The following is a 12,393-nucleotide window of genomic DNA, read 5'->3' as shown; positions in this document are numbered from 1 at the left end:
AGTGCTGCATTATAAACAATTTTTATTAAAAGAAAATTTAATAAACACCTTTATGCATTCAGTGTGCTTATGCATTTTGTAAACATATAATAAGTGTGCTCCCTGAAGCTGCAATGTGCTCAAAGACAGGTGTGGTCCCGCTGCCTCACATGACAATAGTTTCCTCAGACATGGAAGTTCGTCCAATAAATGGTCAACCACAACTTCTCATGGGGAACCAAGGCAAAGGAAAGGCTTCAGAGGGGAAGAAAAGGAGGAAGAAACTAAACTACATATGAGGGAACCTTTGTCAGCATCATAGAAGCTCACGCTTCCATTGTCGTAATCGAGAAAGACTCCAATCTTACCCAGAGGCCTTTCCATATACTGAATTAAGGGTGGGGAGTTAGTAGAGAGACGATAATGATTGTTCATCCTCAAAGAAAACAGGAGAGAAGCTTCTTCAAAATCAATAGTGATACCAGTATCGCTTACCAAGGAATCTTTACAGACTCCCAGGATCCAGTTCAAGGAGTGCGGCACGTCCACCTCCCAGTAATGCCTACCAGAGGTGAAGGTCTGAGCTCCCCATGCCGCAAAGCTCTGCGTGCTCTGGGGCTCTCTGGACGTGCCCTTACGGTCATCTCCAAACATCATACTTCTCACGTCCTCAGGAAGGCTCATATAGTGAGTGATGGTTTCCTGAGTCAGAACATTATGCACTGCAGAAAGAGGCAAAAATAAGGTCACCGATGGGATTTCCATGTCCTGAAGGGCAGAGTCTCTTCAGTTGCCCCTCCTCCAAAGAAAAAGGAAAATAAAGACAGCAAGAGAGTCCTGACTGACATCTATGAAGAGCAGAACTTATCACTACCTTTGCAGCACACATAAATCCTTCAACTTATACAGAAAAAGCAAAGGCAAAAAAACAAAAACAGAATGTATCTTGAACAGTGTGAAGCAGTGATTTAATGTCAACCTTCAGGAAATATATTTCAGGACACACATAAAACTAATTTTACTTTAGAAATCTCTTGTGCTGATTGTCCTTGATGTTGTTTAATAAATAGACAGCACTTTGCTATTATATGGGGATTTACTGGGATATAAACTGTATGTGTCTCATTTTCAAGTGTTAAAATACTTGATGGAAATCCTCCTTACGCGTAGAGTAGAAGTTTCTGAAGAGAACTTTCTGTCTTTACATTACCTGTTTGGAACCCACGTTAGCCTGATCCCGATTTCAGCCCTCTGCGTCTAGACCTGCTCTCTAGTGTGGGCCTAATATGCTTGGGTCATGCTCAGAGCCTTCTCCTTCTATTTGTTTCGAGGTTGATCTAACAGCATTAAAATTGTTCTGCTTCTGAAAATTTTGGTCTTTTTTTCTGGTCACAACTTTCTGATTTTATAAATAATAAATATTCTTTGTGCAAAGCATGATAAATGCAGTTGGAATATAGAAGCAATTCAAAGCCATCAATGACATATTTAAACTTTCGAGAGTGGAGTAAACTGAACAAACATACACTATTGGTGGCTACTCTGGGAAGTAAATATTCTCTCTCTTCAAAATCACATGACCAACCCGATTACTCTTCTCTTATTCTGCCTATGTTAGGTGTAATTAAAAATATGTATCTTGCTCTTCATTTTCAGTACACTATAACTTGCAAAGTTCAGTTTTGATCATTGTGATAACTATACAGGGAGAGGAGATCATTTTGGAAAGTGATGTACCACCGTCACGTCAGCGAAACTAAAACTATGATGGAGAAAGGCTCATTCCCAAAAACCAGAAAGAAATGAGGCCTGAGGCCACAGGGTTGACACGTACCTCTGAAGCTGTTCAGCATGTCTAGGATTCCAAGGAAACGCCATGAAGTGAGCTCTGGGTTCACTGGCTGAGGCTTTTGCATCTGTACCAATTCAGTCCTATAAAGAATGACATCAGACATTCCAGAGCAAAGGATGATCACACAACCGTTACAAAAATAGGAGCTTTTAATCCAAGGTATTTCATCAGAATTCTCCCATTTGGGGGTTAATTGTGTACAGAAACATTCTATTCTACCCTCTTGGGGATGTAAGAAATGATACCTTGCCTTTATTCTAAAGTTATACAAAATTCCAACTTCCCCGTTATTCTCAGATATTATTCCATTTCTAAAACTATTCAGAATCATTCCTTCTATCTCCTCCACCTCGGGGAATACAAAAATCCTGGGTGTCTTACAGAGAGCAGGAAATTCAGGCAAAGCCACTGAGACTTGAGTCTGCAAGTAGTCACCAGTGATACATTCAGTGTCTAGTCCCAGGGCCAGACTGCTTTGCTTTTTTCTGCCAAGTAAGGGGAACGAACTCCAGCCTGGCGGCCCTGCTCTAAAGCCGGACCAGGAAGTCGTTCCTCCTGAAATCTTGCCTACAACGGGGATCTGCTGTGATAGAACAGGCTGAATCAGTGCTACTCCTGGGGACAAATGCACACACTCCCTTCCCACTCTTAGGAAAGCTCCGTCTTTCCTGTCTATTTCACCTTCCACTCTGTAGTGTAGGTGCCTCGGCTGATATACTTTAGAAAGATCCCTTCAGAATGTTTATTGTGATAAGGATGGAGACAATGGGGCTGACTGGCTGGAACAAAGCCCAGAATGTCAGATGGCTTTTAGGTATATTTGTATTCAGCCACATAAAAAGGAAACTTCTGAGACCAAGGAGAAGGCCTCGGGGCCTTTTTTGAAAGAAAATGGAAAATAGCCACAGATGACAATGTTAATAGCTCAAAACATTCCTCATCGACAGACAATGACTGGCTCAGAAGTCAGAAATCATTAGTGTAAACTCACCTTTCCAATAAGTTTCCCAAGTCCTGCAAAAAACAAACAAAAAAAGAGTAATCATGATTGTTCTGTCATGTTACATGTTAGAATTGGTTTTGATAATGTGTTTTTTTTTCCTATTCTCTTTAAAGAATAATCACAGGCTATCTTAATAACAGAACTGACACTGAAACACGAGGGGCGTCTCCTCAGGGTATATTGTGGAAGGAAGGATGTCAGGCAGGGATGGGAAGTGATGCAACAAGATCTAGGTTTCCAGTGTCACTCCTTGTTCCATCGTATTCCCAGGGAGAGACCTGACCATTTATGATACAATTAAAGCAAAACAGGAAATCATATAAAAATAATTAAAGAGTGCACAAATCTTGCCTATGCAGTGGGCAAAACCCCAATGTGTCTGCAGCAAGTTGCTTTGCTGGAGATAACAGACTGGGACAGTGGATCAGAGGAACATAAACTGAGAATGACCCCCACAAAATTAACGTTCCCATGGCCACAGAGATTTCCTGATTTTGAGTAATCTGTCTGTGTAGATGGTACTCCTGATGACACTGAAATAATTATGTCCTGTCTTAGCTACCGAGGACAAAAATCTCCCAAAGATTACCAGGACACTAGGAAATAAGTCATTGGACCAACGTAATGATATGAGTCAAGGGGCATCATCACAGCTGAGAGTAATGCTGTGTGCAGGTAACATTTTAATGCCATGGCCACCTTGCTCCCAAAAGGATGCCTGTCTGTGAGGATGGACTCTCCGTTCTCACCTGGAGAAGCTCCATGTCAGGCTTGTGGCACCTCTCAGTCAGCTCTCTGTACATGTCTTTCAGGCTTTCTTTCTGTTGGATCATCCTGAGTTCACTTTCCTTGAGTTGTTGGAAAATCTCCTTGGCTTCTCTCTCCATTGTGTCCAGGTGGAAGTGCTGGTCCTCACAGAGAAACAGATGCATCTTCTGATATTCAGCTTTGATCATCACCTTCCTTAAGGCCACATACTCCTGCAGAAGTAGGGGATGAACGGGGTTACATATCCTCACTCTCAGCAGAAATCTTCAAACATCAAATATTTCCTTAGCTTCGTCAAGAACTTACTGGAAAAAACTTCTACCTCAACCCTCAAAATGTCTTGAGTGTGTGCTGGCCCTTCTGTCCATGCTTTCTCTATGTTCCTGGTGTGTTCTCATGTTAAACTGAGCCCCCTAAGGGGTCCCAGGCTCTCTCTATCTGTGATGCTTCTTTGGGGTTCTTACACTTTCAATTATTTTCTGTTACTGTAATCTTCTTTTTGTTTTGTTCCTTTGCCTGATTTTTCTACATATTTAAAAGTATTTATGTATACACCATATTACACAGATTTTTGAAACATTCTCTAGTTTTCCTCTGGGTACTACTATATTTTTCTCCTTTCCTTCACAGCCAAACTTAGTGCAATATTGTCTTTTACTCAGTTTCTGAAAAGGTGTTTCCAAACCCTGAAAGTAGAACTAGGAACATGTACCAAGCCTGGGTTATGCCACACACAGTTGTCCCTTGAACAACATGGGTTTGTTGAACTACGAGAGTCCACTAATACTTCGTTTTTTTCAATATAAATATACAGTCAGCCCTCTGTACCTGAGGGATTCCTATCCATGATTCAACCAATGGCATATCAAAGACAGTAATTTTGATCCGAGGTTAAGGATCCCACATGCAGAGAGTCGATGTATGCATTTGTCCTATACTATTTTATACACGGGACTTGAACATCCCTTGATTTGGGTTGCATTGGGGTATTGGAGCCAATGCCCTGCAGGTACCAAGGGATGAGGACGTTTGGAGAGAGCCAGTTATAACTGGACATTTGACTGCAAGCCTGTGGGACCCTAATTCCCCTCGTTGTTCAAGGGTCAGCTGGATCAGCTTTCCTTGCACTAACTTCTATTGGCCGGTGTATTTGTGATTACTGATACATCACCTGAAACCACTACATTTTCCTAGACAGAAACCATTATCCTTTAATCAGCAACTTGAATTTAGCGAAAAATCTAAGCCAGCATACATCAATCTGCATAAAAATAAACAGAACATGTTGCTTCTTACCTCTAATGACAGGGTTTTGCTTGTTTCCTGCTTCAGACTGGTTTGCATTTCTTGAGTCATATTCCATAAGGAGTCCATTCTCTTTAGAAGATTCTCCTGCAAAATAACCATGAGCTTCTGCGACACAGAAGATGATTTTGTAAATTTCATCCCCTTATTTTATGGTAAGAGGCAGTCATTGAAAAAAGCCACCTTGAGTTAAAATGAAGAGGTCTGATTTTTTCACATTAACATAGTTTGATTCTAATATTTGGTACATTAGGTGACAGAAACATCAGTAGAACATTTAGGGGGACCTTATGGATCGTATCATCCATTTCCTGAGAAATTTATACCCAGATTTTTACATAACTGACTACGAAGAAGTCAAACTTGCATCAGAAGTCGGAGTTCCTGGTGCTGAGCACCTGCCCCACAATCACACCGATTCTACATATTTGGACAATGTTTCTAAGGAAACCTCCCTTAGTAACGGCTCATCACAGCTCCGGTAATAGTGTCCCAATGGGTCGACAGCGTTGTGAGGATACACTTATATCTTGGCATTTACATGGAAAAATCACCACCTCCACCATCTCCATTCTCATCAGCTTCCTTATCATCATCCTCATCTCTCTCTGACTTAGGGGCCTGAGGCTTTCCCAGTTCGTTGGAGGCGTCACCTACCCTGCATTGCTCAGCAGCCCATTGCATTGGGCTGTGGCTGTGAGCCACATGCTCTGGGGATTGAGAGCAGAGCCCACAGAGCAGGCTGTTTTCAACGTCACAGAAGACCCCCTTGGCTTCTTTGTGTGCCACACAGATGTGCTCCTCAGAGCTGTTGACGTAGGAAGCTCTGGTCCGTCTGGCAAGGGAAGCCAGGTTCTTGAGTACGATGTTGGTCTTGAAATCTGACTTCTCTGATCCTCTCCTGCACTCAGGGCAGCAACATTGGAGTTTGGCCTTCCTCCCAGCACAGGCACAGGCAGGGCGGCAAAAGCTGTGCCCACAGTCTATGGTGACGGGGTCTAGGAAGAAGTCCAAGCAATGGAGCAGGTGAGTTCTTTCTGGAAGGCTTGCAAGGTGTCTGAATCCATGTTTCTGAAAATTAAAAAAAAAAAAAAAGAGAGAGAGAGAAATGAGGGAGGAAGAAAAAGAATGCTATTCTTTCCAGATGAGGGAAGAACATCTTTGGCATGTCTTCTTGAGCTCTACCTACCTAGTAAGTAGGTACGTAATCTACTTATTAGCTGACCCCCGTACAAACCTACACTTGGTAAATCAGGACGGGTTGGGTTTAGGCTATGGTAGAAATGAGAAAATGAGACAACAGAGCCCTCGGCATCTTTTTTGGTTAAGATAAACAAATCAAACCTGACTGACTTAGATGAGAAGAATGACTGGAGAAGAGGGTAAAAGCTAGGATGATTCCAGAATTACTTTTATTAACTGATTGATCTCTCTCTCTCTCCAGGACTCTGTGACTGTAACAGGCACGTGCACGCACTCGCCCACACACACACACCATATCTATGTGAATGGTCTCTGTTTTTTGCCTCTGAACTGACAAATCAAACCGTAAAACTGATTAGGTTAATTTAGGCTCATTTAATTTAAGCCGTGTCAACTTTATCTTTCAACTCCTAAAACTAAAACTAGAAACAGTTGAATTTATGATTCTAACTTTAATAGCAAAACTCCTTTCAAACAATAAATTATAAAGATCATCTGTTATTTCTAGTTCAGGAAATCAATTTTTTTCCAAATCAGTTCAGATTATCACAGCACCTTCATATTTTGGGTGAATGTTCAAGCTACAATTATAATCAGCAACAAGTATTCAATTGTTTAAAAAAAAAGAAAGAAAGGAAAATATGAGAATACTGGGTGTCCTCTCTCCACTAGAAAGTCCAGACATGCAGTTCACGGTAGCACAACTGGTTCATCTTTATTTTGATATTCCCCCCATTGTGACCAGTGCCACATCTAGGGAGTCCTTACCATTGGTCTCATCTATTTTGTACAGTTTTCAAATCAAGTCTGCAAACTGAAGGTTTTAAAGGCCTAGCAAATAGGTACTTTATAAGCGTTTTCTAATTAATGCAACACATTTTACTTTTATGTTGATGTGTGTAAAGACTATTATTACATACCTACATGATGTTGAACATTCTAGGTGGTTTATGATTTTGATAATTGCATAAAAACTATGGAAATCTCTTTTAAAATCTAACAAATCTAGCAAAACATAATGTAATAACATAAAAATAATCAAACACTTAACAAATATCAATATATTACCAATGTTCTAGTCACAGATAATTTAAGTATTGATAACTAGGAGTTATCAATATTTACGTATTAATTAACTAGGAAAGCCACTTGTTTGCTTGGACAAGACCCAAGCATGCTAACAGATAAATTGAAAGTATGTGTCTGTATAAGAGAAAGTAGACATGAAGATATTTGCTCTAAATTCCAAACTCACCAGAGTCTATTCTGAGTGGTCTCACCTCTGGACGTTCTGGAAGACCAGCTGATATCAGGGTCAGCAAGAGCTCTCCATTCTGCTGGGAGCTGCAAACTCAGTCAGACTACCCTGAAGAAGAAGTAGTCTCTGGAGAAATGTACCTTTTATGGGATTCCATTCACTAAAGGCCACAGCCTCTTCCTGTGATTGGCTAAAGCCTTCAAAGGATTTGAAAATGGCTGATTAGATTACACAGAAAGATGTCAAAATGGCCAATTAGGTTTACTACCAATAGAAAACAATATGTGGGGGCTGACTAACAGAATGTAGATATGTTTTGGGTAAGATGCAATAAACTTTCAAATATGCAGCACAGTATGATTCACTATATTCACCATCTTACACATGCTATAGAAAATTATTTTTACCGGAGGTGTGATGCTACTTGTATTGTTTTGACACTGTCACTGTTTAGCAAATCACCGATGTTTCCATATAAGATGTTTCACTATATTATCTAACGTTTGGGATTTAGTCCCTTTTCTATAAACATACGAAGATAATCTAACCTTGCGAAACATTCAAAACGTGAAAATCTAAATAAAATTGTCCATTTAAAAATTATCAAAAATTGGAAAACCAATGATAAAAGCCAGCCTATCCTAGAAAGAGGTAAAGTAGCGGTCCTCTTACTCAATGTATAGATTGTAAATTAACATAAGCTTCAGAAGTGTCATTTGACCAGTAGTGATACTTCAAAAAATGGATCATAAGGAGATTAAGGATATAGTATGTGTACTGGACTTTTTGAAAAATTAATTCCGGAAAATTGCCTCAAACATTTGTCAACATGTTACATGTCATCTTCATAAGCATCTAGAGGAAGAAGGTTCTAGTGTTCTCATGTTTTAGTAAAAATTATGTGGTTCTGTGTTTAGCATGCCCCCCTATAGTGAGTGCTACTAAATGGTGTTCTCTCTTATTGTGTCTTGTCCAGCACTTACTTACACTATTATTTCCTGGATTTGCAATTACTTCACACAGCATTTCAAAGTCCTATACCAGGCTCTTTGATCTCACCTCTCCCTCAAAAAAATAAATAGAATAATTAGACGCTGTTATTCTTACTATGCTTTACTAAGTACTAGTGACTTCTTGATTTCCCTCCCTGAAACCCAGTCTTCAAAGGTAAGACAAAACCCCTAGAATCTGGAGATTATAGGTCATTAGGAAAGATAAATACATACATAGAGAAATGAAAAGTTCATAACATCTAAAATAAGGAAAAAGATTCTGCTGTTATAACTGAAGAAGAAAACAAGCCAGGTGGTCGAACCTGAGATTCTTTCACCGACATCTTCCACGGGAAAAAGCTCCCGAAAAACACAGATTAAAAAAGATTGAGTCCCTGCTATGGCCAACACTGGGCCTGCCATAAAAACATGACATATCTACTCCTGTACCCTGTGCTGCCCAGAACATTTGCCAGATGTGAATTCATCAAGGCTTATGAGTTTAGCTTGATAAAAACATAGTATTTGCTTTTCTCTGATGGTTAGGTTTGTTGAGCATTTTTTCATATTTGCCATTTGTATGTCCTCTTTGGAGAAATGTCCCTTCAGATCCTCTGCCCATTTTTCAGTTGGGTTGTTTGGTTTTTAGTTGTTGAGTTGCATGAGTTCCTTGTATATTTTGGATATTAGTCCCTTATTGGAGACACTGTTTGCAAATATCTTTTCCCATTCAGTTGGTTACCTCTTTATTTTGTCGATGGTTTCTTTTGCTGTGCAGAAGCTTTAAGTTTGATATAGTCCCATTCATTTATTTTAGCTTTTACTTCCCTTGCCTTTGCAGTCAAATTCATAAAATGCTCTTTGAACCCAAGGTCCATAAGTTTAGTACCTATGTTTTCTTCTATGCAGTTTATTGTTTCAGGTCTTATGCTTAAGTCTTTGATCCATTTTGAATCACTAATCATCAGAGAAATGCATATAAAATCCACAATGAGATATCACCTCACCCCATTTAGAATGGCTAACATCAACAAGACAAATAGTAACAAGTGTTGGAGAGGCTGTGGAGAAAAAGGAACCCTCATACACTGTTGGTGGGAATGCAGACTGGTGCAGCCGCTATGGAAGGTAGTGTGGAGGTTCCTCAAAAAATTACGAATAGAATTACCATATGACCCAGCAATCCCTCTCCTGGGTATCTACCCAAAAAACCTGAAAGCATTTATCCATAAAGACATGTGTGCTCCAATGTTCATTGCGGCTTTATTTACGGTGGCCAAGACATGGAAGCAACCAAAATGTCCTTCGATAGATGAATGGATAAAGAAGTTGTGGTATATATACACAATGGAATACTATTCGGCGGTAAGAAAAGATGAAATAGGACCATTTGTGACAACATGGATGGATCTTGAGATTATAACGCTGAGGCGAAACAAGTCAGACAGAAAAGCAGAGAACCATATGATTTTACTGACAGGTGGGTATATAAACCAAAAACGACAAAAAGAACAAGACAAACAAATGAGAAACAAAAACTCATAGATACAGACAATAGTTTTAGTGGTTCCCAGAGGGTAAGGCGGGGAGGGGAGTGGTAGCTGAGGGTAAAGGGGATCAAATATATGGTGATGGAAGGAGAACTGACTCTGGGTGGTGAACACACAATGGGATTTATAGATGATGTAATACAGAATTGTACACCTGAAATCTATGTAACTTGACTAACACTTGTCTCCCCAATAAACTTTAATTGAAAACGAAAAACAAAACAAAAAAAAAAAACCATAATATGAACCTAAATCTGAAAGTGGAATGTTGAAAAAAGGTATCTTTTGTTAGGCCAAGGAAATACTTATAACACGAATGTCAGACACTTTGGAAATAAAAACAGATGGACCAAATAAAATATTTTTAAAAGAACACTAATAATCTATATGCCTAGAGAATCTCTTGGAAGATGAGTCACACCAGTGGGTTAAAACAGACCTTCAGTTCATCTCACATGACAGGGCGGGATGGAGAGTGAGGGTGGGGGTGCCGTCAAAAGCCAGGGCAGAAACAGCAACACATCCATCTGAAGTGCAACATGGGTTTTAACACGACCGTGCCAGGATCCCCCACATTCCGGCACCTGAACATCCTGAGAAGTGCTGTCAGATTTGCTACTAGAAACCACTGCTGAATTCCAGGTTGACATCAGTGTGGGTTGGTGGGAAGAGTGTTAGTCTTTTGAGCAGAAGTTGAACAAATTATAAAAACTACTTTCAGGACTCCCTGGCCAACTAGAAAGAGCGGGGAACACTGACGTGAGGAAACACAGCTCAAGGCCGCGCACCTGGGCAGCTGCTTTTGAGCTAAGGTGAGCCACTTTTGTTTTCAAGTCAACTGTTATTTTATTTTTTTGAAAAAAATTTAAAGTACAGTTGTCATACAGTATTATATTAGTTTCTAGTATTCAACATTGTGATTCGATATTTATATACCACACAACCTGATCAACCACAACACGTCTATTAACTGTCATCGTACAAAGTTATTACGACATTATTGACTATACTATACTCCTGTACTATACACTACATTCCTGTGGCTTATTTATTTTATAGCTGGACGTTTCTACTTCTTTTTTCCCCCCTGTATGAGCCTATGTTGTTGTTGTTTGTTGGGGGGTTTGTTTGTTTTATTAGTTCAGGTGTACAAAACATGTAATAGTTAGACATTTATCACTTATACCCTAATATGAGCCACTTTTGATGGGAAGATTTGGAACTGACTCCGAACCTAAAGCCAGTTACCACCCTGGCATTCTCGATATGCTGGATAGCAAGAGCCTGAAAGCAGCAGCTCCAAGCTCTCTCAGAACTGCATTTCAAATGAACATTGGAAAGTTTTAAAACATCTTTAGATGCTATTTTCTGTATCCTCGGAACATTGTGCATCCTGGTGTATTCCTAATATGTCTGGAATGCAAGTCCTGCTCGCCAGCACACTAGGGATCCAATTTAAAATAATTCAGTTTAAAGAGTTAGTCTTTCAGAGGTACTTCTGAATCCTAACTCAAAACAAGGGGGAGGGAAAGATCCTTTGTGACATAAGGAATGTGGGTAGTTGTCTTTAAGTTTTAAGTTTTCTCTGAGATTAAAAAGGACCTCATCACCCTTTGAATCTATAAACAGTTTCATGCAGTAGGTAACAAATAATAAATAAAATTGTAAGTTATTGACAATATAAGTCCACGGCAGCTGCCTGGGTTACCAGATCTTTAATCAGCTCAAGCTCACTGCCTGAAGGAGAGAAAAGCTGACGTGGACCTTTTTAAAGAGATCTTTATACTCTGTTCCTACTACAATGTATCTCTTTTTCACAAATGTTGTCCCCCACAATATGGAAGCAGTTTTATTTGTGCTATTTAGGTATGGAAAGAATTGAGGTGATAAAGCCCATAATACTAATACGTCTTTAGTGTGGTCTGTCTGTCCCTTATTTTCTGGAGCATAAAACATCTAAGATCCCCAGCCACACATTTAAAAATAAACTTCTCAATCACACACTCACACAGATACACACACACACACACACACATACACACACACACACACACCCCACTTGTTGACTACTTATTTGAATGGTATTTACTCTATAGATCTATTTGGGGAGAATGGACATATTTACCATATTATGTCTTCCAATCCACAAATATTGGATATCTTCAGTTACAGTACTCATAGTTCTTTAATTTCTTTCAACAGTCATTAGTTAATATACATAGAATTGAAGATTTTTCATTAGATTTATATTTAGTTATTTGATGTTTGTGATAATATTAAATACATTTTGAATTTCCTTTCCCTTGAATTTTCAACTTTTTATTGTTGTTTATAGAAATACACTTGGTTACATTTCTTCCTAAGTAATTATAGATTTGGGGAAATTTTCTAAACATACCATCATGTTATGCTTATCGTGCAAATTATGATAGCTTAATTTTTTCCCAACTCTTAGAAGATGTTTTTCTTTTTCTTGTCTAATT

At 39.3% G+C, this 12,393-nt stretch overlaps 1 protein-coding gene across 1 annotated transcript; it reads right to left on the bottom strand.

Annotated features, from left to right (window-relative positions):
- Window positions 1-207: 207 nt before the first annotated feature.
- LOC117030906 (putative tripartite motif-containing protein 64B) lies at window positions 208-5,974 on the bottom strand. Its single transcript, XM_033121154.1, is given in 8 exon segments — window positions 208-701; window positions 1,814-1,911; window positions 3,534-3,814; window positions 4,899-4,994; window positions 5,565-5,822; window positions 5,824-5,870; window positions 5,873-5,926; window positions 5,929-5,974. Coding segments are annotated over 8 exon segments (1,374 nt in total).
- Window positions 5,975-12,393: the final 6,419 nt, after the last annotated feature.

The sequence above is a fragment of the Rhinolophus ferrumequinum genome, chromosome 11, assembly GCF_004115265.2.
Source record: "Rhinolophus ferrumequinum isolate MPI-CBG mRhiFer1 chromosome 11, mRhiFer1_v1.p, whole genome shotgun sequence".
Classification (NCBI taxonomy): Eukaryota; Metazoa; Chordata; class Mammalia; order Chiroptera; family Rhinolophidae; genus Rhinolophus; species Rhinolophus ferrumequinum.
Note: the sequence above shows the minus strand (reverse complement) of the source record. Positions and strands in the feature narration are given on the sequence as shown.